General features: G+C 37.3%; 1 protein-coding gene across 3 annotated transcripts; it reads right to left on the bottom strand.

Annotated features, from left to right (window-relative positions):
- Nucleotides 1–607: 607 nt before the first annotated feature.
- On the bottom strand, nt 608–25,568 carry LOC141554149 (uncharacterized). 3 transcript variants are annotated; one of them, XM_074285744.1, is made up of 5 exons: nt 25,406–25,568; nt 19,790–19,881; nt 10,549–10,675; nt 9,711–9,806; nt 608–5,344 (listed from the first exon to the last, which is right to left on the bottom strand). In XM_074285744.1, the coding sequence occupies exons 1-5, from the start codon at nt 25,551–25,553 to the stop codon at nt 3,441–3,443; spliced, it is 2,367 nt and encodes a 788-aa protein (XP_074141845.1). In that variant the 5' UTR covers nt 25,554–25,568; the 3' UTR covers nt 608–3,440. The 3 variants fall into 3 exon arrangements, with proteins under 3 accessions (XP_074141845.1, XP_074141847.1, XP_074141846.1); XM_074285746.1 differs by having other exon boundaries at nt 25,398–25,467; XM_074285745.1 differs by having other exon boundaries at nt 25,333–25,432.
- Nucleotides 25,569–25,956: the final 388 nt, after the last annotated feature.

The raw sequence follows: 25,956 nt of genomic DNA on the forward strand, positions 1-25,956 counted from the left end.
ACTACAGTTCTGTACTATAAACCTTCTGGGTATTCTGAATGTGTGAGCCACATTATTCCTTTCTTATTCTAGATTATCCTGATGGTTATCTTCCACTTACAGGCTTTATAATCAATTCTCCTAGCAAAAATTTTGTTTCTATTTTAGTCTAATTAGTCTATTGGTGCTATTGTCATTATCAGTCAGTCTGTTCTCCATTTCACTTTGGGCTATTTTGCTTTTCTGAAAAACATCCCTTTGCAAAACCTGACTCCCACAAATTTGCTTCATGAAGCCAGCTTTTTGGAATGGCAGAAGCTCTATAACCCTCTTCAGATACTTCAAACTGCTCTCTAAAGTTACTAATGATCTCTTAATTGTTAATCCAATGGCCTTTTCCCAGCCCTCATTCTTCTTGATATTTTCTGCAGTTTTGGTCACTGTCGATCTCCCTCTAGGGTTTTGTGATGGTGCTACTCTCTCCTTGTTCTCCTCCTACCCATATGTCCCTTTCTCCTAATGATCTTTTCCTACTTGACCACGGACAGATAAAACTGTCAATTATTCATTGTATAATATTTATATGTGTGGTTCTATTATTTTTTAGATTGTTTGCTTCTTTTCCCTCTTTTCAATGTACTGAATGTTTATCTGCCTGAAGACTGACCTTATACTCAACCTTTCTTATCTAGCACTCTTTGTTTACCAAACCATTTCATCTTTTCCAAATATATTTTTATTGGGACCCATTACTTTATTTTGCTCTTTGAGCAACTGCAATAACCAACTTGAGTTAAGTTATGGGGATAGAATCCAGGAATCTGTCTTGAAGATACTGCTACAGAGATGACTACAGCCAACCACATAACACACCTCTTTTACTTACCACACAAATCCCTTCCTTTTTGATTGGCTTTGTAATTCTGAGTCTGTTCACCATCAGTAACACAAGCCACTGAGGCTGGATGAGTTCTGAGAGAACTTATTGGACACAAAACAGATGCTACCCCATGTAGCACTGGAAATTCAAGCCTAATGAGACCATCACCCTGAGGACAAGAGGTTCTGGGTACATCAAGGAGAAGTGGGTCTATCAATCTTCTGATTTCATTTTAGAAGCCTTTACCTTGGGGGAAAATACTTCTTTTCCACTATTCTTGTGGTAAGTGAAATTGCTGTTTGAGGTCTATTTGAAATGAGAGTTAGAATGGGAGTTAGGCAGATGCAAAATCTCTCACTCTTGCTACTTTTGTAGAAACTCTCCTAGCTATCGATCTCTACCCTATTTATGGAACCTTTTGGATTTTGGAGACCTTGACCAGTCTGGGGAGGCTTTTGTTTCCAGTGAAGTTGGAAACTCAAAATGAGGCTGAGGAATTCAACACATACTCTTTAGGGTGACAGCTACAGAGTAAAAATTCTGAACCTTTGAGTAGGAAGGGATAATTGGGTCCTTTAATACCATTCCTACCAAGGGTCAATTCCAGTTAACTCTAACCCAATACAATAGATTTACCATAAATTCTAGATTTAAAAGCTGGAAAGGACCTTAGAGGTCCAATTATCTCATTTTAGTTTTAAATAATATTTTATTCCCTACCCAATGACATGTAAAAAGAAATTTTTAACATTCAATTTAAAAAAGTTTTGACCACAACCCCATTTTAAACATGAGAAAATTGAGACCCAGAGAGGTTCTGTGATTGGCTCAGGATCACACAACTAGAGTTTGAGGTAGGATTTGGACATAGGCCTTTTTACTACAAATCCAGCACTCTGTTTAGTATATCTTGTTGCCTTTCTTGTACAACATGAAGTCTACTGTGACTGTGGGCTGCATCACTACTGGGATGCTGACTGTCTTGTCCTTTAGGATCTTGATAAGATATAGATTTCCTTAAACTGATGTCTTTAAAAGTGTTGAGGAAACAATGAGCCAGGGCCTCCATGGACATTCAACCAGAATCAGTGACCTTCCACACTACGATCAGACCCAGATCTCCTCCTCAGAGTAATCTGGAGTTCTTTGTTACATTTTCCCCTGAGATCAGGAAGCAAAAGTTTTTTGTTTGTTTGTTTGTTTTTGTTTTTGTTTTTTTTTAAGTCCTTTTGTTTCTTTTTCTACTTCTCATCCTTAAGTACCAAAATAGTATTTGAACAGGTAATTTTTAAAAGTTCCTTCCTTTTTATGTTGCTAGGCTGAGAAGTAGAATATATGTAAATCTGATCCAAGTAAGATTAAGTAGTTTCCATATTAAACATCCCTGGAAGTGGGGGAAATCATCCTAGGGTCTTTACCCTCTTTTAGTCTTTGGCTTGAAAAAGTTATAAAAGCTTAACTATTTTGCTAATTAATATTTGGTGTGTTTACTAAAACTACTTTTTAAAAAAATCAGACGTTTTAATGGCAGCACTTCCAATTTTTCGTTTTTTTGCAATTGAACTGCCACCTGATTGGTAGTTAATGTAACAAAAGAAAGGGAAATAAAGGAGGGGGTTACTTTTTCCTCTGAATGCAACAATTTAATTGATGATAAAACTTGACATCTTAACTCTCCAATATTTAACAGATGATAATACTTTATGAAGCATTCTTTCAATCAATATGCATGGTTAATCTCCAGTATGAAAATTCTAATGAGGAATGGACTCCAAAGGATTTTTACCAGGATTGTTATGCTTCATAAGGGATGAGCTCATTCTGAGGGTATTTCCACATTCATTACATTTACGAACATCCTCACCAGTATGCATTATTTAATGTTCTACAAGATTTTCTAGATTAAAGCTTTCTCAAATACATTATAATCAAAAGATTTCTAGCCAATATGAATTTTCTTATATGTATCAAAGCTTTTATATCAGCCTGAAAGATGTATAACATTCATTACATTCAAAGAATCTCTCCAGTATGAATCAACTTTTGGTGCTTCAGATTTCTACTCTAGGTGAAAGCATTCCTACATTTATTTCACTGAAAGGGTTTCTCTTCAGTATGAATTTTTAGATGACTAACACAGGTTACACTATTGCTAAGGACCTTATGAAATTTATTACATTCAAAGAATTTTTCTTCAGTATGAATATCCTTGAGAGGTTATTAGTTGGTATATTGGATAGAGCGTAAAACTTAAGAATCAAGGAGCCCTAGCCTGATGCTATCTGGGCAAGTCACTTAATATTTCTTAGTATCAGGAAATAAGACAATGTTATAGGTTGTGATCCACATTGGTCGATGAAGTTCTCACACGGCCGGAATCACAAATCCTGGTTATAATGATGAATGAGTCCACTTATGTCCTTCAGTTTTCTACTCAAATTGAAATTCATCACATTTAATTGTGAACATTCTGTTTTGTTTTTCTGTGAAAGCTTTCCTAATTTCCTTATATTGAAATGGTCTACAGTAGAAATTTTCATTTTTTTAAAGCAATGAGCTATTTCTGAAAGTTTTCTCACATTTACTTATATTCAAAGGGGTTCTCTCTATTATGAATTTTATCATATGCAACAAAGTTTGGACTATAAACATTTCCTCTTTCATTCCATTCAAAGAGCTTCATCCCAGCATGAGTTTTTTTATGTTCTTTAAGGTTTCCACTCCATTTGAAAGCTTTCTCACATTCATCACACTGAAATGGCTTCTCTTCAGTATGAATTTTCTTATGTCCTTTGAGATTTTCACTACGGGTAAAAGCTTTCCCACACTCTTCACACTGAAAAGGTTTCTCTCCAGTATGAATTCTCTTATGTTTATTAAGATCTCCTCTCTGGCTGAAAGACTTCTGACATTCATTACAATGAAAGGGTTTCTCTCGAATATGAGAGAATATTTGATGTCGAGCTAAGCTCTGGTTATTGGTGAAGGCTTTCTCACATTCATTACATCCAAAAGGAGTTTCGCCAGTGTGAATTCTCTTATGCGTATTAAGGCTTCCCTTCCGGCCAAAGGCTTTTCCACAATCATTGCATATATAGGGCTTCTCACCAGTATGAATTCTCTGATGTTGCACCAGGAATGAGCAATATCGGAAGCCTTTTCCACATTCACTACATTCAAAGTGTTTCTCTCCAGTATGGGCAATCTTATGTGCATTAAGGCCTCCCTTCTGGCTAAAGGCTTTATCACATTGATTACATTTATAGGGTTTCTCTCCAGTATGAATTCTCTGATGTCGCATAAGGGATGAACGGTGTCTGAAGGCTCTTCCACATGCATTACATTGAAAACGTTTCTCTCCAGTATGAGTTATTTTATGAGTATTAAGGATTCCCTTCTGGTTGAAGGCTTTTCCACATTCATTACAAATAAAGGGTTTCTCACCAGTATGAATTCTCTGATGCTGCATAAGAGAAGAACTGTACCTGAAGCCTTTTCCACATTCATAACATTTAAAAGGTTTCTCTCCAGTATTATTATTATTGTTAATTACTCTACGTTTAGTAAGGTAATTGGTGCTGTTGAAGGCTTTACCATATGTATTCAATACATATGGTTTCTCTTGAGAATGAATGCGTTGATGTCGAGTTAGGTGTCTATTACTGCTGAAGACTTTTCCACATTCATTACATTCAAAAGGTTTCTCCCCTGTATGAATTCTTTTATGTGTTTTAAGGTTTCCTTTCTGGCTGAAGGCTTTTCCACATTCATTACATATATAGGGTTTCTCACCAGTATGAATTCTTTGATGCACAATAAGGCGTGAATTGTTACTGAAGGCTTTCTCACATGCATTACATGGAAAGAGTTTTTCTTCAGTATGGAATATCTTATGTGTATCAAGGTTTTCTTTCTGGCTAAAGGCTTTTCCACATTCATCACATACAAAGAGTTTCCCTCCAGCATGACTTCTCTGATGTATGGTGAGATTTAAGATGCTATGAAAAATTCTGCCACATTCATTACATTTCAGAGGTCTTCCTCTAGTATGTGTTCTATAGTAATGAAGTAGGTTTGACTGATAATTGAAGGGTTTCCTATACTTACTATATTTACAAAGTTTCTTTCCTAATTCAATTCTATTATATTTAATTAGATCTGAAAATTGTTTGAAACTCTCTCCAAGTGTATCATACTTATTGAGACTTTCTCCTCTAGGAAAACTCAGTTGTGGAATGAGGAAAGACCCTAGAATGAGCTTTCTCCCAAATATATTGTAATTGTGAGTGACAGGCGCCTGCCTTGTCTGTCTCTCTTGGTTTCCCATTTGTCTCTCTAACCTGACATCATGATCCCAACCTTCTCCCAAACTGGAATTCCAAGGACCCTCCTTTGTGAGTAACTCATTGGATGATTCTCCCATAGAAATATATTGCTTTGGAACTGATTCCTCGATTTCATATCCTGTCTTCTGAATAAGAGAATCTGTAAGAAATGGAAAAAATATCAATCTTCACTGCTGCCTTTGCTAGGGAAAAAAAAAAGTGCTTTTATACTAAGTTCTAGACTTCCCTTTCTCATTCAAAATGAATTATTAGTGTGGAAAAAGTGGAACATTGAGGGAAGTGAGAGACAGCAAAAGGAAGGTGAGAGTTAAAAAGTACTTAGTCACCATAACTTAATGAATTACATTCTAGGGTACAGAGAAACTTTATAGATTTCATCAGAGTACAAATATTGGGAATTATTGAAAAAATGTGTCAATATTTAGAAAGAAGAGAAATATAAATTCTGAGAAATAAAGATAAGCTTGAAGAAAATCTTCATTAAAATTTAAAAACCTACTATGAAAAGAAATGATTTATAAGCACAAATATCCTTATGAACAATGGAGAATGATGCCTCACTTCTGTGGGGAAAATTTGATGTTACAAAGAGTCAGACAAAGATTTTTTATTCATTAAAACTAGGGGAAAATGAATGTAAAGAAAGACAGCTTAAAGGATACCAAAGACATAATGGATTGCACTGGAGAAATTATAGTTGCAAGGGATTATGATATCTCATGACTAAAGATGTTTCATGAATGAAAATGATAAATATGCTTTTAAAAAGTCACATAACCATTTGAACAGTGAATTGTGATTTAAAGTGACCTATACATTTCACTGGGAAAATGTAGAGAGTCTGTTGATTTTTTAAAGGATAGATGAATCACTGAGAATCAGAAGGGTCTCATTTAAGGTACCAAAATATTTAAGAATATGGTATAGGAAACTGAGATGAACCCTACTTAGAAGCCTGAGAAAAAAGTAATTGAGGTAGGAACTTTTCTGACACCGATAGCTTGAAAAGGAAATGTTGAAAAACTTTTTGTACCTGCTTTGGTATTCTAGTAAGCTGGCTAGCTAGATATATCTATCTAGCTTAAAGGAATTAACTTGTGTTCTGTTGCTCTGAGCACTAAGAAGATAGCATCTATGTGAATGAATAATTAGGCTGGTCTGTATATCCCAGTTATAGCTAGTTTCATGATTTTTGCAGTTCTTTGGCTCAAAGAGAATGGTTATCTATAACAAGTAAAATTTTTAGAAAACGGGAAGACTTCTATGAAGTCATGCAGAGCAGAGTGAGCAGAACTAGAACAATTTACAACACCACTATAAGAAAAACAACTTGGAAAGACTATAGTATTCTGATCAATGAAATGCATATATATGAGTCCTGAAAATTAAAGATGAAACATGTTACTCACCTCCTGCTGGAGAGAGTCTGTTCTCAAAATTTTGATAAAGACACAGAGTTTGGGGTAGAATTAAGGACAGAAATGGTTTTGTTGACATGGTCTATGAGAGGGGTGTATAGTTTTGCATTATGGGAGTGATCACATTGAGGGATTCCAGGTGTATACTGTCATCTTATATCTAACCCTAGTTAACTATCTACTCTGATTTCTGTGTTCCAGCTCTAGGGTTGATATGGAATATCACTGGAGAAAATAATACAACTGAGTTAACTAAACATACAAATTCAGGTATATAACCTTAGCTGAGGCCCTGCTTCCATTCAACTCTGCTATAGTTCTTATGTTCTGCACAACAGTCTCATTTCATTTCTTTATATCTAATTCCACAAGGACTATTCCATGTCTTCTTCCTCCAAATACTCTACGTTTCCCCACCTCCACACTTATATCAGATGATGTCGGCTCTTAATTCAATGAGAAAAATGAAACCATCTAACATGAGCCCCCATTCTTTTCCTCAAATTTTCTCAACATGATCATTCTTGCTTTCCTCTCTGCTAATCATGGATTTCATTCCCTGTCCATTTCTCCCCTAAGTTTTCAATTAATGTTTTCTCTCTAGCAATGTCAATTTCTCATTTTGCCACCAATTCTTTCATTCACTGACCTGCAAATATGCTCAGATCTCTTGAATTTTAAATTAAAATAAATCCCTCCCCAACATCTTCTCTTGATTTTTCTGGCCTGTGCTTCTACCATAATTTTTCTAAATTCCCAGCCCTTTTCTCAAGCTTTATTTGTCAAGGTCTCTGCACAGTTTTGATCACTATCAGCCACTCTCCCTCCCTTTGGAGACTCTCTCCTCCTACGGCTTCAGATACACTTCATAACCCTGCTCCATTTCCTTATTGGCTCATCTTTTTTTCTGACACCTTGTTGTGGGTCTTCTAAAAGGACTGGTCATTCACTCTCTTGTTTTTCACCAACATTCTCTCTTACTGGCCTTCCATTTATAAAGGAGCAATTGTGCTACAAGGGAGAGAATCCTGGCTCTGCCACTTACTCCTTGTAGGATTGTGTGCAAATCATCTCATCTCTCTGGATACCATTTCCTTATTGGCAAAACGAGGGAGCTGGTCAATATGGGCACTGGCAACACTCAATCTACAATTCTAAGAGCAGAGAGATCTTGGGAAGGATGGATGGCCAAGTCGTTGAAAGATAGATCACTAAGATGCTCACAGGTGAAGTGCTTTAGGATGGCCACAGAAGGCAACAAGGAATCCAGGATCTCAGAGTGAGACTACCTAATCCAATAATCACCTTCACAACACTCCAGCAAGTGAACTTTTAGTCTGGCCTAAAAACCTTCAGTGGAAGGAAATATAAAAAGAGCCCATTTCAATGTGGGGAGGCGCTAATGGTTAGGAAGGTTTTCTTTTCATCAAGCTTATACATGACTTTCTAACTTCCAATCTGTAGTCAAGATTTCTGCTTCTTAATGATGGTGATAAATACTATATATGCAGGGTGCTTCAATGATGCAGTTTAGCAGGGCAGCCAAGGTGTGATCACTCTGCCCACTGCTCCAAAGCCTGGGGCTGAAGTTGTATAGATGACTATTCCATAACATAGGTAACATTAGTTTGACAAGGAGAAAGGAAAAGCTGGAGAAGAATTGTGACCATGAATGTGACAATGGAAGGGGATTTTGAGGAAGGATGATTACTAAATGCCAAGTATGGATAGATTCCAGATAATCCCATAATGAACAATGAACAAAGTATAATATAATCTGGGCACACCAGATCTAGAGGGCAGCCTATCATAAGGTTATCAATGCCATTCCTCCTGCTCCTGAGATCTTACGATCACTGTCACCAGGGCACAATGATGTCTCTTTGCTCTGTGAGATAAGATTGAATCCTTCTATAGCAAAAGACAATGATCAAGATAAATCTCCTTTCTTCTGAAACAGCTATATCCTTGTCTCTCTCATTATTTACCATCACCTAAAGATATTTTTGCTCTGAACTCCTCTTCATTTGCCCCTTCTGGTCCAGTCCAGATATTTCCAGGTAGGTCTTATGCCTTCTCTTGAGCATACTAAAATGTTCCCATTAAGAAGCTGTAATACACTGCCTTGCAATGTGATTTCCTGGTTTTCTTCCTCTGACTGTGCTCCATTTTGTCAATATCCTTCCTAAAATATTGAACACAATATTCCACTTGTGGTCTGACCAAGGCAGAGTCCAGTGAAAACCTCACAGAACTCCAGAGTGGGAAGGGATCTCAGAGGCCACCAAGTCCAACCTAAACCAGACTGAGAATCCTGTCTGAAACCTCCCTAAGAAATATCAAGATGTGAAATGTGGCAGAGATGGAACAAGATGAAGATGTGAGAGAAAGCCTTTGGGAAAAGCCATGGGCTAAATAAAGCCTCAGTCTGAAGCTCCATCATCATTCTAACCAACTGGGTGACCATGAACAAGAGAAACTCCTTGAGGCTCAGCTTTCTCTGTTGTAAAATGGGAAGGTTGATGCATGATTCACCTTACAAGGTGGAAAAGCACAGTGGAAGCTATAAAGTTCTATATGGATGCAAACTAGCATGACTATCATGGAGCTCCATAGCAACCTTAAAGATTATGGTCATGGAACAGTTGAAAAGAAGACAGATTTTAGCTTTTCATAAGAGAAAGAGACCAGAGGAAATGGAAACAGTGTAGATGGAAGGTTGGGAGTAGAGTTGAAGGTTAAAAAAAAAAAAAGGAAAGAGTGTGTCATTTTTAAATACAGCTTGAATATAGTTATATCTGAAAATAGAAGGAAAGGAAACTTTGAAGAGGGAGAGATTAAACATGCTAGGAGAGAAGGTATGAAAGGAAAGGTGTGTAGGGAGAGGTGTTAACATTAAAAATAAGTACATCTCTTCTGGAGACTGGAGAATATGGACATAGGGAGCTATTAGCAAAGTGACAGATGTCAAAGAGGAGAGAACCCAGGGTTGACAACCACAGTTCTTCTCCAGAGGCTGGGGAGAATCAAGGGAAAATATCCTTACAAACACTCTCAAATGATTCCATCTGCTTGGTTTTCACTCACCTAGATAAGTGCTGATTAGGACTTCACTTTCTGTCATCCACGGGGCTTCTCTTCTTTCTAGATGGGAGATCACATCTGGTTTGGAAACTGGAAGCCCTGCTCGTAGGGAGAGAAATGGTAAAATGCTGAGGAATTCAGTGTTACTCTCTTCTCCCTTTAGGGTATGCTAAAAAGACCCAGAGGATGTGACAAAGATGTGCTCCCAGGAAGCAGTAAGGATGGATAATGAGAATGATCTGGTCTTAAAGAAAGCATGTTCATTTAAAGGTATCTGTATTATGGTATGTTCAATCAGCAGATGACACCAAACTGAGAGGGGAAGCTAATAACCTGGGATAAAAAAGAATCTTAACAGGCATCTCTACTGAATCTAAAGTAAGATGAAATTCAATAAGGATAAGTGGAGTCTTACACTTAGGAACAAAAAACCAGCTCCAAAATTACAAGCTGGGCAAAGCACAAGCAGACTGCCATTGCTTCTGATATGTGGCCCTGAGTAAGTCACTGAAATTCTCTCTGCCTCAGTTTCTTCCTCTAAAAAATGGATAAGAACATCTACCTCCCAAGGTTATCATGAAGATAAATGAGATATCTGCCAAATGCTTTATGAACTTTAAAAGTACCATGTAAGTGCTAGCTATTTATTATTATTATTTAATAGAAACCTCCACGGTTACATTACATGAATTCAGTACATTATATTGCATGTATTCATGATAATATTTCTGCATATAAAGTCAAAACAAAGTGAAGCATTGCAGACATCCCACCACTATTAGGAAATAAGAAGGCAAAGACATAGATGGGTGATGACTCATTATAGGAAAACTGTCCTTACCAAGGAAGACAAAATTCTCATAGTTCTCCAGCATCACATCCCTGTACATGTCTTTCTGGGCAGGTTCCAAGCGGTCCCATTCCTCCTGGGAGAAGTCCACAGTCACATCTTGGAAGGTGAGCGATACCTAAAATGTCAAATCATGTTTATGCTCATCTAGAGACCCTTCTCAAAAGGGAAAACAAGGAGGATGTGAAGGTGGCAGAATGGAGAAGATATCATAGCACAAGGGTTTGGAGTATTCTTGCTTCACTTGTGTACTTCGTTGTTTTTTAAATTTTATCAAACTCTGCATCCTATAGGAAACTTTGCTTTAGTATTCAAAGTCAGCCTTAAAAATCATTTCCCAAACTGGCCCCTTATATATTATATGCTTTACTCATGTACAACACTGCTCCTCTATATGAACATTTTGGTTGCTCATGGAGACATAAAAAGAATGTTTATGTAAGAAAAAGTAGCGAATTCACCTTAAGAAGAAATACAGAATCTTAGTGAAAAATCTGAGAAAGAGATCCTGTTTTGGGGATCAGAAAGAGAACAGCTACTCAACTAAATGTACTGAAAAGTCCTGTTTGATAACAGAGCACTGGGAGAAGGCACTGTGGTACATAAATTTATGTGAGTAAGACTGTTTTCATTTTAAAAGGTTCTATCTAATGAGACATTACAAACCAATGGGAAGATTCTATAAAAGGACTGGTGGGTCATATTTGACATAAAGGTAGATCTTTGGGATTTCAGCTCACAAGTTGTATTAGAAGCATTGATTTAGGACACTAGAGGGAGGAGGAAGATTGGAGGAGTAAGAAATGACCAGATGAAGATGAGAGCAGGAGTTAGGGACAGAAGGCACATGAGGAGATGGGAAAAGTTGCTAAAAGAAAGAATACAGTAAACTGACAGGGATTGAATCAGATGAGAGGGTATGCTAGTGTCTGCAGCTGCTGGAAGTCTTTAAAAGAGCTGAACTCTGCTTAATTTGCTGATCAATAGAGTTCTCTGGATTTACTGCTTTCTAGAGAAAACCTCTCAGGGGCATTTGTTATCTTCTACTGCTTTCTCTGGTTTGAGGGGGACAAACAGCAGGGAAAATACAGGCCTTGAATCTGGATTGCTGTGATAAGTAGCTTGGATTTTTCTAAGAGCTAGCTGGATAAAACAGAATCCCTTGTTATCTGAAGAGCTGGAGGAAGGAAAAGACTGAATAACTGTATTACTGTCTACAGCTCTAGAAGAAACTCCTCAAGTACCCCAAATCTTATCTGAGAAGTTTGGCAGTTCTCTAGCTTAAGAGAAGAACATCCTGTCTTTGAAAGTCTGTAACATTTTTTCAGGATCTTGTTAACAGTGGCTTCATGCTAAAAGAATTTGTCACTGCTTCACCACTAGAATAGCAGAGTCCACTTTAATGAGTTGTAAGGACCAGAAAGGGAGCATTTAGGCAAGAAGTGATTTTTAGCAAGTGATGCATAATTCAGACTATTCTTTAAGGAAAGACCTCGAGGCCTGCCATCCATTGTTTTGAGTTGGGCATAAGGTTTTCCTCCTTTACATGCCTCTTTGCTAAATTTCTATATATATACTTATATGTATGTATATATATATATATATATATATATATATATATATATATATATATATATATATATATATATTCTCTCGTCTTCCCACCTACAAATCTTCTAACCCTGCTCTCTTCCAAATCACTACTATATTTATGCCAGGTACAAATATACAATATTTAAGAAGGATAAACTGATCAAGGAATGTTATATATTTTAAAGACACACATAAAAGTGTATCTAGTACACACATATATTTATATATTTTTAAAAATCTTTTATCCCTTGTCTCTTCATCAGTTCTCTCTCAAAGAATTATCTCTTTTAAAGACAAAGGAAAAAACCTAACCAATATGTCAAAAAACACTGAAATTATAAACAGTATTACATATGTTCTCCCATTTATACATGGGGATAATATTTGTACCATTAAACTATAAAAACTATAAAGGATGGTCATAATATCAGAAGGCAGACATGGGAATAAGGGTGGTATTAAAAAAGTGTAATAAAATGAACAAAAGCAAGTAGGCAAGACTGTGTGAGACATTTACAAGGGTAAGTGAACAATCTAGTTAGGAAAGGAATAGGAAGACACTAAAAAGATAAGAAAATACCAAAATATATATGCCATTCCAAAATGTTTGAACTTGATTTTGAAAATCCTAAGCACCAAATCTATTTTGAATAAATCAAAGAAAAAGCATCTGTTAAATAATAACTTTGCAGTCATTGTATTTAAAGAAGAGTAAACATGAATATAAAAAGGGAGTGGATTCCCATCTCCAAGGAACTTACATTCTAACTGGAGGAAATGACATATATTGGGAAGGATGAAGAGGCTAGGGAAATGGGGTTATGGTCTAGAGAGTCTCAGGCATGAGTTAAGTTAAGTGACAAGCCTTTTCTTCAAGTAATAGTACTATTGATTGATTACTGTGTTCAGGAGAAAGGTGGAAAGTGAAGGGGATGGACAAGTGATACATTGCCACGTGGAGCAGGCATATATGGCAAGGTCTAAATAGGGGGTTAGATGATATGTGAAGAAACATGGTCTAATTTTGGGTCCAGCACTATGTAGATATGATGACCTAAGTATGTTCAACTATCAATCGTCCTTGAGAAGGAGTTGAAGGGTATGTAAGGTATGCTAGTCAACTCTTAACAGCTCTCATAAACTTTCAATGTGAGCAACTGACAAAAGTTACAAATCAGAGCTTGATTTAAGAAAGTGAGAGATGTTGTGGAGTAAACCTACAAGTATGTGGTGCATAAATTTCTTTTTCCAGAAATTTAGTTGCTAAGTACTTATCAGCAGACAATTGGGTTTAAAGATTCACTGACATATTCATATAAAAAAGATGGGTCTTTGCTTTTGGGTGAACACCAGGAGACAATATTAGTGTTAAAAAAGAAGGTTTTGAAGTAAGAGTACATTGGGGTTGCTGAAAATATTATGTAACTTTCAAAAAGCAAGAAAATTCATTCTTTCCTATTCAGTTTCAGTCTTAGATTATTGTCAGAAGTATATGTCCAAGACGCACATATTGATGTACTGTCTTAAAGGACTGCTCATAAAACTTAATATTATATTTTGGACCGTAATCATTCTTAATGATTTATTTTTTTCCTGTACAAACTAGTCAGCTACTTCCTTGAATGGCCATGCATGGATGAGTGAATGAATCTGTAGTATTCTGTGCTTCCATGAAATTAGCACATCAGATGGGGTTCTTTTCAACAATGAGATGATTGAGGCCAGTTCCAATGATTTTGTGGTGAAGAGAGCCATCTACACCCAGAGAGAGAATGATGGAAACTGAGTGTAGATCACAACATAGCATTTTCAATTGTTTTGTTGTTGTGTGCTTGCATTTTGTATTCTTTCTCATTTTTTTCTTTTTGATCTGATTTTTCTTGTGTAGCACAATAATTATATAAATATGTATACATATACTAGATTTAACATATATTTTTAACATGTTTGATATATTTTGGATTACATTTGGAGCTTCACTAAAAGGTGAATTACGAATGTTGAAATCATCTTTATAGCTTTTTGGAAATGGTTGTGACTCCGGAGGAATAGGATAACTACCCTTCTGACCTGTAGTGATAGTTGTTAAAGTATACACTTCATCCAGACCCAATTTTAATGTGACTATACCATTATTAATCTTTAGAGAAGGTAGTTCTTTGAATAAGACAGAGTTATTTCCAGTTTTGTCCCCTAGTTTGGAATACCACACCTGTAATGTTCTTAATTGTTTAAAGGATCTGCTAAGAGAGAAATTTGCAATTTGTCCTGACACTTTGAAGAAAGGAAGAGGTGGCCTTATGTGTTTTGAATGCTTATGAGTCATGGTTTCAATGATAATAGTGAGGTTACCTAAGCCATCAGTAAGAACAACATAGCTTCCACCTTTCACTAGGAAATAAGTAAAAAAATTATTATACATATATAACCTAAAAAATAATAAAAAAGGACTACTTTAAAAAGTTCTAGTTTACCAAAGATTAAATGTCCCCTATAGGATTATGTTCAAGTTTTACAGGTTATATTACTCCTGGCTATAGCTCATTATCTTTTTTTATTTTTTAGAATACCATGTCCCAATATTTTCTATTATTTCTTATAGTTACAGCATATTCTTATGTGATACTGACTGTGGTTCTTTGGTTCTTGGACTCTTTCTGGTTCTTTGCAATATCTTTTGGAAATTCTACCCAGTAATTATGACATTCTTGAATGTTTTGAATTGGGGATTTCTTCCAGCAGGTGACTGAAAGATTCTACTTTTTTTATGTCACTTTACCTTCTGGTTCTAACAGATGTAAGCAAGTTTTTGTTTTTTTTTTTTGTTCTATAAAATATTACAGCTACATTTTTTGTTTGGTTAGGGTTTTCAGAGAATCTGACTATTCTTAAGTCATCTCTCTTCAAAATTATACATCAGTTGTTTTTGATAGAAAATATTGAGAAGAGGGCAGCTAGGGGGCGTAGTGGATAGAGCACCAGCTCTGAAGTCAGGATGACCTGAGTTCAAATTTGATCTCAGACACTTAGCACTTCCTGGCTGTGTGACCCTGGGCAAATCACTTAACCCCAATTATGGAAGGAAGGAAAGAAGGAAGGAACAAAGGGAGGGAGGAAGGGAGGAAGGAAGGAAGGAAGGAAGGAAGGAAGGAAGGAAGGAAGGAAGAAAGGAAGGAAGGAAGGAAGGAAGGAAGGAAGGAAGGAAGGAAGGAAGGAAGGAAGGAAGGAAGGAAGGAAGGAAGGAAGGAAGGAAGGAAGGAAGGAAGGAAGGAAGGAAGGAAGGAAGGAAGGAAGGTAAGGGAGGGAGGGAGGGAGGAAGGAAGGAAGAATACTAAGAGAGGAAAATAAGTATATGGAACAAAGATAAATAATAGCAACTTGCTATAGTTTAGCAAAAACAGTTGCAAAAATTATATAAGAAGAAAAGTGTTCAAGGATGTCGCAGTTATTTTCCTTGTTGATGCAGCAACATTTCCTGAGAATAAAAGTATATATCTATATTTTACATAAATGGAACAGTGCTCAGAGCAGTCCATATCTATTTCCTTTTGTTAACAAGTAAAATCTCTCCTGGCTTTTGGAATTGATCTTAGTCTAATTCTTTGCCAGTTTTAGAGGGTCAGCCAAGATCTGCCCCTTTTAGTTGCCACCTGGTATTATTCTCCAGAAGTGAGAAATGTGATTGTCTGTTTTGGATCCCTTTGTATCTTTGGGATAAGAACCCAAGGCTTTAACTTTTACAAGGCCTAATTAGGCAGCTCGCTTTATTTCTGGGCCTATTTAATTTTTTGTCATTCTTGTCTTAGGGTTCATTTCTACTAGAATCTGCTTGCACACATGTATACATGTGTGTATATGTATACAAGCATAAGCAATACATGTACACACATACACAGCATATATGTGTATATGCAAATACATATTTCTGTGCATCACAAATGTGTACATCTGCTATGAAAATGCTATATACATATGTGTGTATATGCCTATAATACAAACATGCATATCTGTATGTACATGTATAGGCAGACTAATCAATAGATAGAAAGTTGATCTTGGAGCCAACAAAATCTGGGCTCAAGTGCCCCCTCCAACATACTGTGGTAATTTGACTCTGAGGAGGTAGACTTAATTCTAAGGACCCCGGCCAATGTTCTAAGGTAGTAAGTGGTAGAAAAGCTGTCAGTCTGCATTGGCAGAGAGCATTTCCTCATCAAGAGTTCACTATAAGAATGAAACCACAGATCTGGTTTTTAAAAAGTCATAAATAAATAAAGAGAATTCAATTTTCAAAGATAGGTTCAATAAAGCAGAGAAAGAGGATTACGCAAATTCATTTAAAAATGTAATGCATTAATTTCAAATTACCAAGGGGATAGTTCATGGAATAATAAAATTCATTCTGTGAATTAAAAGGTCAAGGATTTCTTAAGAAAGAATGAAAAAATAAAAACCAAATCTAGAAATGTTAAGGTGAAAGGAAGCATTAACAAATTTTAATTTACATTGTACAGCAGTAGTTATCAACTCTTTTTGGTCCTGAATAAAAAATATAACCAATGAAAGATACTAGATAAGTAAAGTTAGAAGGAAATATTTAAGAAAACTAAGTACTTGAGGTTGAACTCTTTATTCATGAACTACTGAAATAATACATGCTTAAATCAGCATCTTTTGGCTATGCCATATCCTATGCAAGTTAAACTGTAAAAAATAAGGAAAGTTTCTTCCACAACTATAGAAAGTTGATCATCTAAAAGTTTTTATTGATACCTTTTATTTTTTTTATACCATAGACATTACTTCCCTCTCAACTTCTTATAACAAAAATAAACAATCCCCCCCCACCAAAAAAAAAAAAAAAAAAAACCCAAAACAACAAAGCAGCAACCAAATCTGACAAAGTATGAACCATTCTCAACCACCACAGTCCTTCATCTCTCTATCTCTATAAGATGTGGTTTACTCTTTGTGCTTTGGAACTAAGACTGATCCTTACATACAGAGCTCAGCTAATTTATTGAGGTTGTTTTTGTTGTTGTTGTTGTTGTTGTTGTTGTTGTTGTTGTTGTTGTTTTGTTTTTTATTCTCAGTGTTTTAGTCATTGTGGATATTTTTCCTCCTAATTCTGCCTTCATCACTGAATCAATTCATATAAGTCTTGTGTTTTTCTGAAGCCCTTATACTTGTTTTGTGTTTTTTTATACATCTGTATAATACAAATTATTTAGCTATTCCCCAAATGATGGAAACCCAATTAGTTTCCAGTTCTTCACTAAAAAAGTAGGGTTGCTATGAAAATTTCAGAACATTCATATTCTAAAATGTTCGTCTTTTAATTTATTTGAAGCCAGTGAGTGAAAGGACATGGTAATAAGCTTATAATTAGATCCCAAAAAGGCAGTATCACAAAAGATAAAATAGATTTCAATTCTATCAAACAGAAAGCTTCTACATATTACTTTTCCCCTCCCTCTCTCTCTCTCTGTCCATATCTCTCTCTCTCTCTCTCTCTCTCTCTCTCTCTCTCTCTCTCTCTCTCTCTCATACACACATACTCAGTTCAAAAAGAAAAATGAGAGATTCAGTGTGAGGTCAATGTAATGACCAATCATGATTACAAGATAGCTAATGAAGTATGCTACAAACTAACAGAAAAGTGATGAAGAGTGAATCATACATACATAGATAGATAACAGCAATGTGAAAATCTGCTTTACATGACCATCCATAATTTTTATAAGGACTTTGCTCTTCTTCATTTTTTTTCCCCATGAGGGGAGGAAGTATGAGGGAGAAAAATAAAGACTCACTTTAAAATTTTAGAAAAGAGATATGCGCTGTACACTTCAATGTTGTATGAAGATGTATTCTGATAGAAGTGGATATCTTCAACATAAAGAAGATCCAACTCACTTCCAGTTGATCAATGATGGACAGAAACAACTACACCCAGAGAAGGAACACTGGGAAGTGAATGTAAACTGTTAGCACTACTGTCTATCTACCCAGGTTACTTATACCTTCAGAATCTAATACTTAATGTGCAACAAGAAAATGGTATTTACACACATGAATTGTATCTAGGTTATATTGTAACACATGTAAAATGTATGGGATTGCCTGTCATCAAGGAGAGGGAATAGAGAGAGGGAGGGGATAATTTGGGGAAATGAATACAAAGGATAATGTTATAAAAAAAATTACTCATGCATATATACTGTCAAAAAATTATAAATAAAATTTAAAAAAAAGAGATATGAAAAATTTTCAAAATATGAAATGCAAATTATCAACCACGAGCTTAACATTGCTAGTAATCTGAGAGATTCAAATTGAAACAAATTTGAGCTTTACCACCAAATTAATTCCTAAAAAATGGAAAAAAGTTCAAGTATGTGTGGGAATGTGAGAAAAAAAAAAAGATATATTAACTGCTTAAAATGTTATGTATTGGTGCAACCAAAAATACTTTGTAATTAAGCAAGAAAAGTTACAAAACTGTTCCATGTGCTCTGATTCAGTTATTATGTCCCACTAATGGGTGTAACCCGAAAGAGATTACTGCTGAAAAGAAAATATCTGCACAAAAATAAATATATAGCAACATTATTTGCAATAGGAAAAAAGTGAAAACAAATTGTCATTTCAAAGACTATATAATACTCTGCTGTAAATAATGATAAATGCGATATGATTTATATGAAACAGTATAAAAGGCAAAATTAAAAGAACACTATATACAATTCCTTCAACCATGTATAAGAAAACAAATTTAAATGGCAAACAAATAAGACCAAGAACAACATTTATTAGTGGAAAAAATGTTGGTTTGGGGGGGTTGGAGGACCTAGGCTATACCAGTTATTACTTAGGGGACCCTGAACAAATTTCTTCACCATTCTAGGCCTGTTTCTTTATCTGTAAAATAAGACAACTGGACCAGATGATCCATTAGGTATCTTATAATTTTAAATCTATAAATACTGAATGGCTTTAGTAATAGCTTATAACATATCCCTTTTTTAACCACTAAAGGACTAAGGCTGCAAGGACCAAGGTCACAAATACTCATTTATGTTGTTTCACTTACCTTTTTTCCAAAACTACACACTGTAGGGGGTTCAACTGGGAGTAACTCATGGGTATCTATGATGCATCAAAACAAAATTTATCAATACGGTTATTTTTAAAATTAATTCTGGTGAGTATATTTGCTGTGTCAATAAAACTTTAAAGAAGGGCAGCAGGCCCCTTAGACTTTAGTACTAAGAATGAATAAATAAACTGTCAGAGGGAATATAAGGCAAGTGGGCAACATTCCACAGAAGACCAGAGCAATAAGATTGGAACACATGTAGAAATGTTAAGGTTTGGTCCCTGATGAGTAAGACACCACCTTCTTTAGGCTTTGATTTCTTCAGTAATCAAATTAGGGGTGATTTTTAACACTGTGACAAGCTCTAATAATCTATGAACTGACGTTCTATCATACGTCAGAAGCACCAGTCTTCTGAGGAGGAAAACTGATGATCAAACTCCTGAATGCAACTATAAACAAAATAGAGGACAAGGGAAAGAAAGATCCACACTTTGAGAAAAGGAATGGTATTTCAAAAAAGAGGAAAGCCTAACTTACCTGGGATGTGGGTGGTAAGAGATCAGAAGTCATTTCCATCTCCTCCTTGATTTTCTTTTCTTGGGGAAAGGCAGAATCTTGAGAAGCCAGAGCTGAAGTACAAAAAAGAAATCAAGAGGGAGACCAAGTCTTGCCTTGAAGCCCACTTATTTATTTGGGTATGATTTGTTTGGGTATATTATTTGGGTATGATTCCCATGATCCTTAGAAAGGGATAGGTCAAAAGAAACACAGAATTGGAAACATCTACTAAAATCAGAGGGGAAAAGCACAGACATGATTTCCTAAGGACAGATCTAAACATGAAATCTAAGAAAAGTAGAGAAATAATAAGAGAGTACCTGACCTTTGATGAGTAAAAATCTCAAGGCCCCAAAGAACTAAATCCTTATTCTAGATCTGCCTTCGGGCTAAACTCATAGATACCACATGCTAATAAATGAAAGAGGGAACAAAAGGTCCTGAGTAAATGTCAACCTGTTAGCTGTTCCTACTAGATGGATACTTAAGAGATAGACCAGAGATTTACATATAAGAATTAAAAGTTAAATCAGAAAATCAGGCACTTTAGCACTTTTGTTCTGTGGATGAGCTCACAGGTATATTCGGGTACAGCCATGAAGAACAGATTTTTATTTCTATGAGGAATAAATCCAAAATCAGTCCAGGGATGAATCAAATTCTTTCCTTGCTCTCTTTCTGCTAAAAAGTCTGAAAGCACAGACCTGGAAGCAATCACCACAATGGAACCCCAACAAAGCAGAGAAATCCTTAACATGGAACTTTTTTTCTATACAAAAAGGGAGAGTTGGGACTCTACCTTCAGAGCTGCCATATTACCACCCCATCTGGATAAGCTTTGATACTACAGAATCCTTCTCATCCTAGCTGAAAGAAAATGGTGTGCTTTTTAAAAAATCTAATAATTTAGATAAATAAGGCTTATGCATGGGTTTCTTCTGTTCTCCTTCCTAATGGTTTGCCACTCCATTATTTATTTGGAGAGGTTTTTGCTACTAAATATTGAATTTGAAATACCCAAATGCATCTGTGATACCACTACTTTTGATGTTCATTCTTCCCCCAACCCATTGATACTGGGCCATCCCATGTAATTTTTGTCCATATCCTTCTATGAGTTTGCCAAATGGTGTCTATATAATATGTTTAAGGCCTTCCTTGATTTCTCCCAGCAGCACTCTTGGTTGCCTACTTGTCATCCCCTGCCTTTGCCATTGCCATGTGACTAGTCCCTTTCCTCCCAGAATGCTTTTCTTTGATAATACCTTTTAATCCTGTTCTCCAAAAGTCTTCTTATAATCACCATGTTCCTATCCATTGATCTCTATATGATGTTCATTTTTAATTTTTCGGATATTGTTATACTCCATATCTTACTGCTATAAAACAATTAGAATGCTGATACACCTCTCTTTCTCTACATATATGTGTGTATACATATATACATATGTACATACAAACATGAGTGTACATATAGTATACATGTCCTATATTCCATATTGTAATGTATATATGCAATTATATATTACAGTAGTATATATGTATTTATGTATGTACATGTACACACACATACTTTTAACTTTATAGCTTGTCCACCAAATATATGTTATTATATGAGCAACAGACATTCTCTATTTACTTGGTCTCTTCTATTTAGGTGGCCAGGCCAATCTCTAATGCATGGTTACAAAATCCTTTTGAGAGACTGCCATATTTTTGCACTTAAGGCAATGATACAATGTCATCTATGAATGGAGCATCAGGAAGATCCCACCATCCACAATCCTGCCAAGTGTAAAATTTCAAATAGAGAGGAGATACTTATTAAGCCACTTTCTCATTTTAAAACTTATACAAATAGGTCTCATTCAAACTGGAATTGAATGAACAACACTAATGAGTGGCCCTGATTCCCCAAGGTATCCAAAAACCTGAGAGAACTACTCTTGATGAACTCTGAAAAATGATGGTCATGAGAAGATCCCCAAACTGAAGAAGGGTAACCATCATCTTAATTTTTTAGAGTATAAGATGATCTACAGACTCTAAGTCAGAATGGATGCCTCTTGTGTTCACTCCTCTCTTATTAACAGAACTACTATTGCATTTCAGACCCTCAACTTTTCACACCTGGATTGTTACAATGATCTCTATTGGTTAGCCTCCCTGCTCAATTCTTCTTTCACAAAGTAACAAAAATGGTTTCCCTAAACTAACAATGTATCTCCTCTCCTCAATAAATTACTTTTAAGATCAGAGATACATTCTTTTGTTTATTACCACTTGGCCCCAACTTTCTGTATATTTCATCACATAAAACTTCATTGCCACATCTTTACTCCAGGATGGCCTTTCTTCTCAAGTCCTCCTTTGTTTCCTTTAAAAACCTCATCAGGTAGTGTAAAATATGAGCTAGCTCCCTGGAGGGCTTTAGGGTCAGCCAGAGTCAGGATAAATCAAAGTCTCTGGTCCTCAGGAGGAGAAGTGAAGGAAGCAGGCAAGCTGTGAGGCTTACCAAAGATCTCTCCTGGATTCTGGAGTCCTGAGTCACCAGCCTCTCTCCTCCTCATCCTTCCGCCAAGTGCTTCTGACTCTCTCCCTCCACCCTCCGATCCTTGCCTATGATTATCTCACTACCAAACATTCAGCAAGCACCAATGGTGAGGAGAGCCATCATCTAAATATATACTAATATATTTAACATCAAATAGGTAACCTTAAGTGCTCTCTTGTCTGATTCAGAGTTTCAGCCCTCTACAAAGTAGCTTTTCCTGATTTCCCACCCCTTCCTCAAGAGCTAGCAGAGACCACCCCCAATTTATTAAGTGCTTAATAGATTGTAAGTACTGTGCTTATTTTGCTTATGTGGTGGTGACTAGCAAGGAATGGAGAGATAAAGTAAAAGTTGGGGTTTGGAAGTTTTTTGTTTTGTTTTGTTTTGTTTTTTATAGGGGTATCATAAGCCTGTTTGTAGGAAGTAGGGAAGCAGCCAGGAGAGTGAGGAAGGTAGAGAGAAAAATCTGCTGGAGATCATTTAGAATATGTACAAGGGCTAGCCTTACAAGGAAAAAGATCATCTCTTCATGTGAAAGAGGAGAAGAAAGTGGCAAGAGACAGTGATATGAGATAGGCAAAGGGGAATAAAAGGGAGTTCCTGGGGCACAGCCTTCACTTTCTTCAGTCAAATATGAAACAAGGTTCTCAGCTGAGGCTGTAGGGAGCGGGAGAGTCATGAGAGGTGTGGGATAAAGAGGTCTGGAAGAGTAGTTGTGATGAGTGGGACTGTGACTTAATTAGGAAGGAATATAAGGACTGCATAGTAGCCTAGGTGAGATTATGCAACAGAAATTTGTAGGAGACCCTGCCAGCATGTTGTCATGATTTTCTTATACTTCATTCAGCCATATGTGTAAGGATGAAGGCAGTGCGGATGATGGAAAAGGGAGGTCTAAGGCTTGGCAAGGCAAAATCAATGATGGTATAAGGGAACAGAGGGGTCAAGACAGTGAAAAATGGAGAGTATAGGCAGTGCAGGGGTGATAGCTTGGAAAGGAAAAAGGGGTCAAGAAGCCAGAGATCACAATGAAGAGAAAGACTAGGTTTGGAAGTTGCTGAGCAGAGTGAAAGGTTGAATGACTACAGTCACAATTTGATCAAAGTTCATGAACATGGAGGTATTTGCAGGCTATGACAAAATCAAGAGAATGATCTTTGTGTGTGGCTAAGGTGAGGTGGGAAGAAATGGGATTGAAGAAATATCAATATGCTTTGGTGAAGTCCATTGGTATGAGGGCAGAGTTGAGGAGGAGAAAAGACTAAGTTAGATACAGAAAAGCATCTTGGAGGAGGTTTGCCAACAGAATTGGGTAATAACTATAGATAGAATGAACTTCGCAGAAGATGCTACTGAATAAAGTAGGAGAGACTAGAAGTGGCAATGGAGAGCAATGAGTATTCCAACTCTCCCACCTTTCCCAGGGGAAATGAATGTTAAGTGTAAACAATGCTAGAAAAGGTGACTAGGAAGGCTGTATCATTAGATACAAATGCAATATATTTATTTTGCATTGTATATATTTGTAGGCTAGAACACTGGGCTGAATGAAATGATGAAATTCAGTGAGAATAAATGTAAAGATTTATATTTGGATTAGAAAAAAAATCAACTTCACATGGACAAGATTGGGGAGAGAAAGCCATTTATCTGAGAACAATAACAAGACTGAAAAGAGCTAGGAATCTTTGTAGGGAGCTGGTTCAATGAGACCATAGCCAAGAAAATTCATACACTCTTGGGCTGTATTAAGAGATTTAACTTTCAGATGAACAATTCCCTCACACTCTGTCCTCATCTGCCATACTAAGAACTTATTCTGTTTGGGCATCAGAGCTTAGGAACGTTGATAAATTAGATTGTCCAAAGGAGGTCAACTAGGACAATCAGTTGAAAGACTTGGATACCTCCAGTTTGGAGATTGGAAGACAAAGAAGGGAATAACAGCTATCTGCAATTATTTGAAAGTCTGTCCCATGTAAACAGGCTTGTTCTCTTTGTCAAGGGAAGTCAGAATTAAGGGCAATTTATGAAAGATGCCAAGAGCAAATTTAAATTTGAAGTCGGGAAAATTTCCTAACAAAGAGAAATGTCTAATATTGGGAGACAAGGCAGGAGGAGATTAGCTGGTCATGTCTAGTAGAGTCTCTCAGTGAGGATGAAGTCCCTCAGCTCAAGGACAGGGCACATTCTTTTTCATCTCTGTGTCCCTGGCAAAAACTCAGTATCAGGCAGATGCTTACTATATGGGGATCAGGTTGTTAAACTCACACAGGTATTCCATAACAAGTAAAAAATAGATTAGATAGCAAAAACAGCATTCAAATCTGAGAAGGGAGAAAAGGGAAGTTGGGAAAAAAGGAGTGAAGTAGAGTGAGGGTGAAGGGGGAGAAGGGAATGAAGGGAGGAGCCACCAGAAAAGGGAGGGAAAGGGGGAGAAGGAAGGAAGAAGAGATGGGGTGAAGAGGGGGAAAGTGATAAGAGGAAAGGGTGAAGATGAAACAAGGGATGAAGGGGGAGAAGAGGAGAAGAAAGAATGAGAGAAGGGGAAGAAAAAGAATGAAAGGGTAGAGAAGTAAAGGGGGATCAGAGGAAAAGGGGGACTGGAGAAACGTGAATGGAAGAAAGGATAGGGAAGAAGGGATGGGGAAAGGATGGGGCAGGGGGATGGGAGAAAGATGGATCAGGGAAAAAGAATGAAGGGGGCGAGAAGTGCGGGTCTGGAAGGTCACAGGCCACTTTGCAGGTTCCACTCTGACAATATGGCCCCCCAAATTCCCTGCCGGTCACGTTCTCTCCCACTCCCACCCCTCCCCCCAGCCAAGGACCCCGGCCTAGCAGAGCCCCTGCCCCTCCCCTCCCCCAAACAGCTTACACACTCAGTGCCCCGCCTAACGCCCCTCCCCCACACCTCCCCCACGCCCAACCCCCTCCCGGGCCGGCTCCGCCCGGACTCGCCCGCACTCACTTTCACACGCTCGCTTTCATCCTCTCGCTCACGTACGTGCGCGCACACACATTCACCCCACTCACCAGCTCACCTGCACAGAGCTCGGCGAAGAAGTAAGGGCGGAAAGCCCTGCCCCGCCCACTCACTTCTACACTGCGCCTGCGCAAATTGAGCCCAGAACTACGATGCCCAGAAGCCACTGGGGTGAGGGACAATTCGAATTGGAACAAGCAGGACATGCTTAGAGAGATTACTTCGGGATGGTTCTGGGAAACAGTGGATGGTTCCAGGTCGCATTGCAGTCTGACATCCTGGGAAATGTAGTCAACGGCCTACTATTGCGCAAGCGCACTCCCCAATTATTCCCAGTCCTGCTTTAGAGGCTTTTATTCTTCTCTTGCTGGGTTCCCGGCTTCTTGGGGCCTCCAGGCCCAGGCTTTCCTCGGCCTCCTCCGTTCACTCTCCCGCGTCCACCACCGGCGTCCTTGCCGAGATGCCCGGGCGCAGGGCGAGCAGGTGTGCCCCGCATCCTTCCTGCCGCCGCTGCGGGGTCTTGGTTCCGTCCCCTCCTCCTACCCCTTGCCCTGGGGGTTTCTGTCCTGAAAGAAAGGGAGGGTATCGGGGCTCCTGGGCTGGAGCAGA

Source organism: Sminthopsis crassicaudata, chromosome 2 (genome assembly GCF_048593235.1).
Source record: "Sminthopsis crassicaudata isolate SCR6 chromosome 2, ASM4859323v1, whole genome shotgun sequence".
Lineage (NCBI taxonomy): Eukaryota > Metazoa > Chordata > Mammalia > Dasyuromorphia > Dasyuridae > Sminthopsis > Sminthopsis crassicaudata.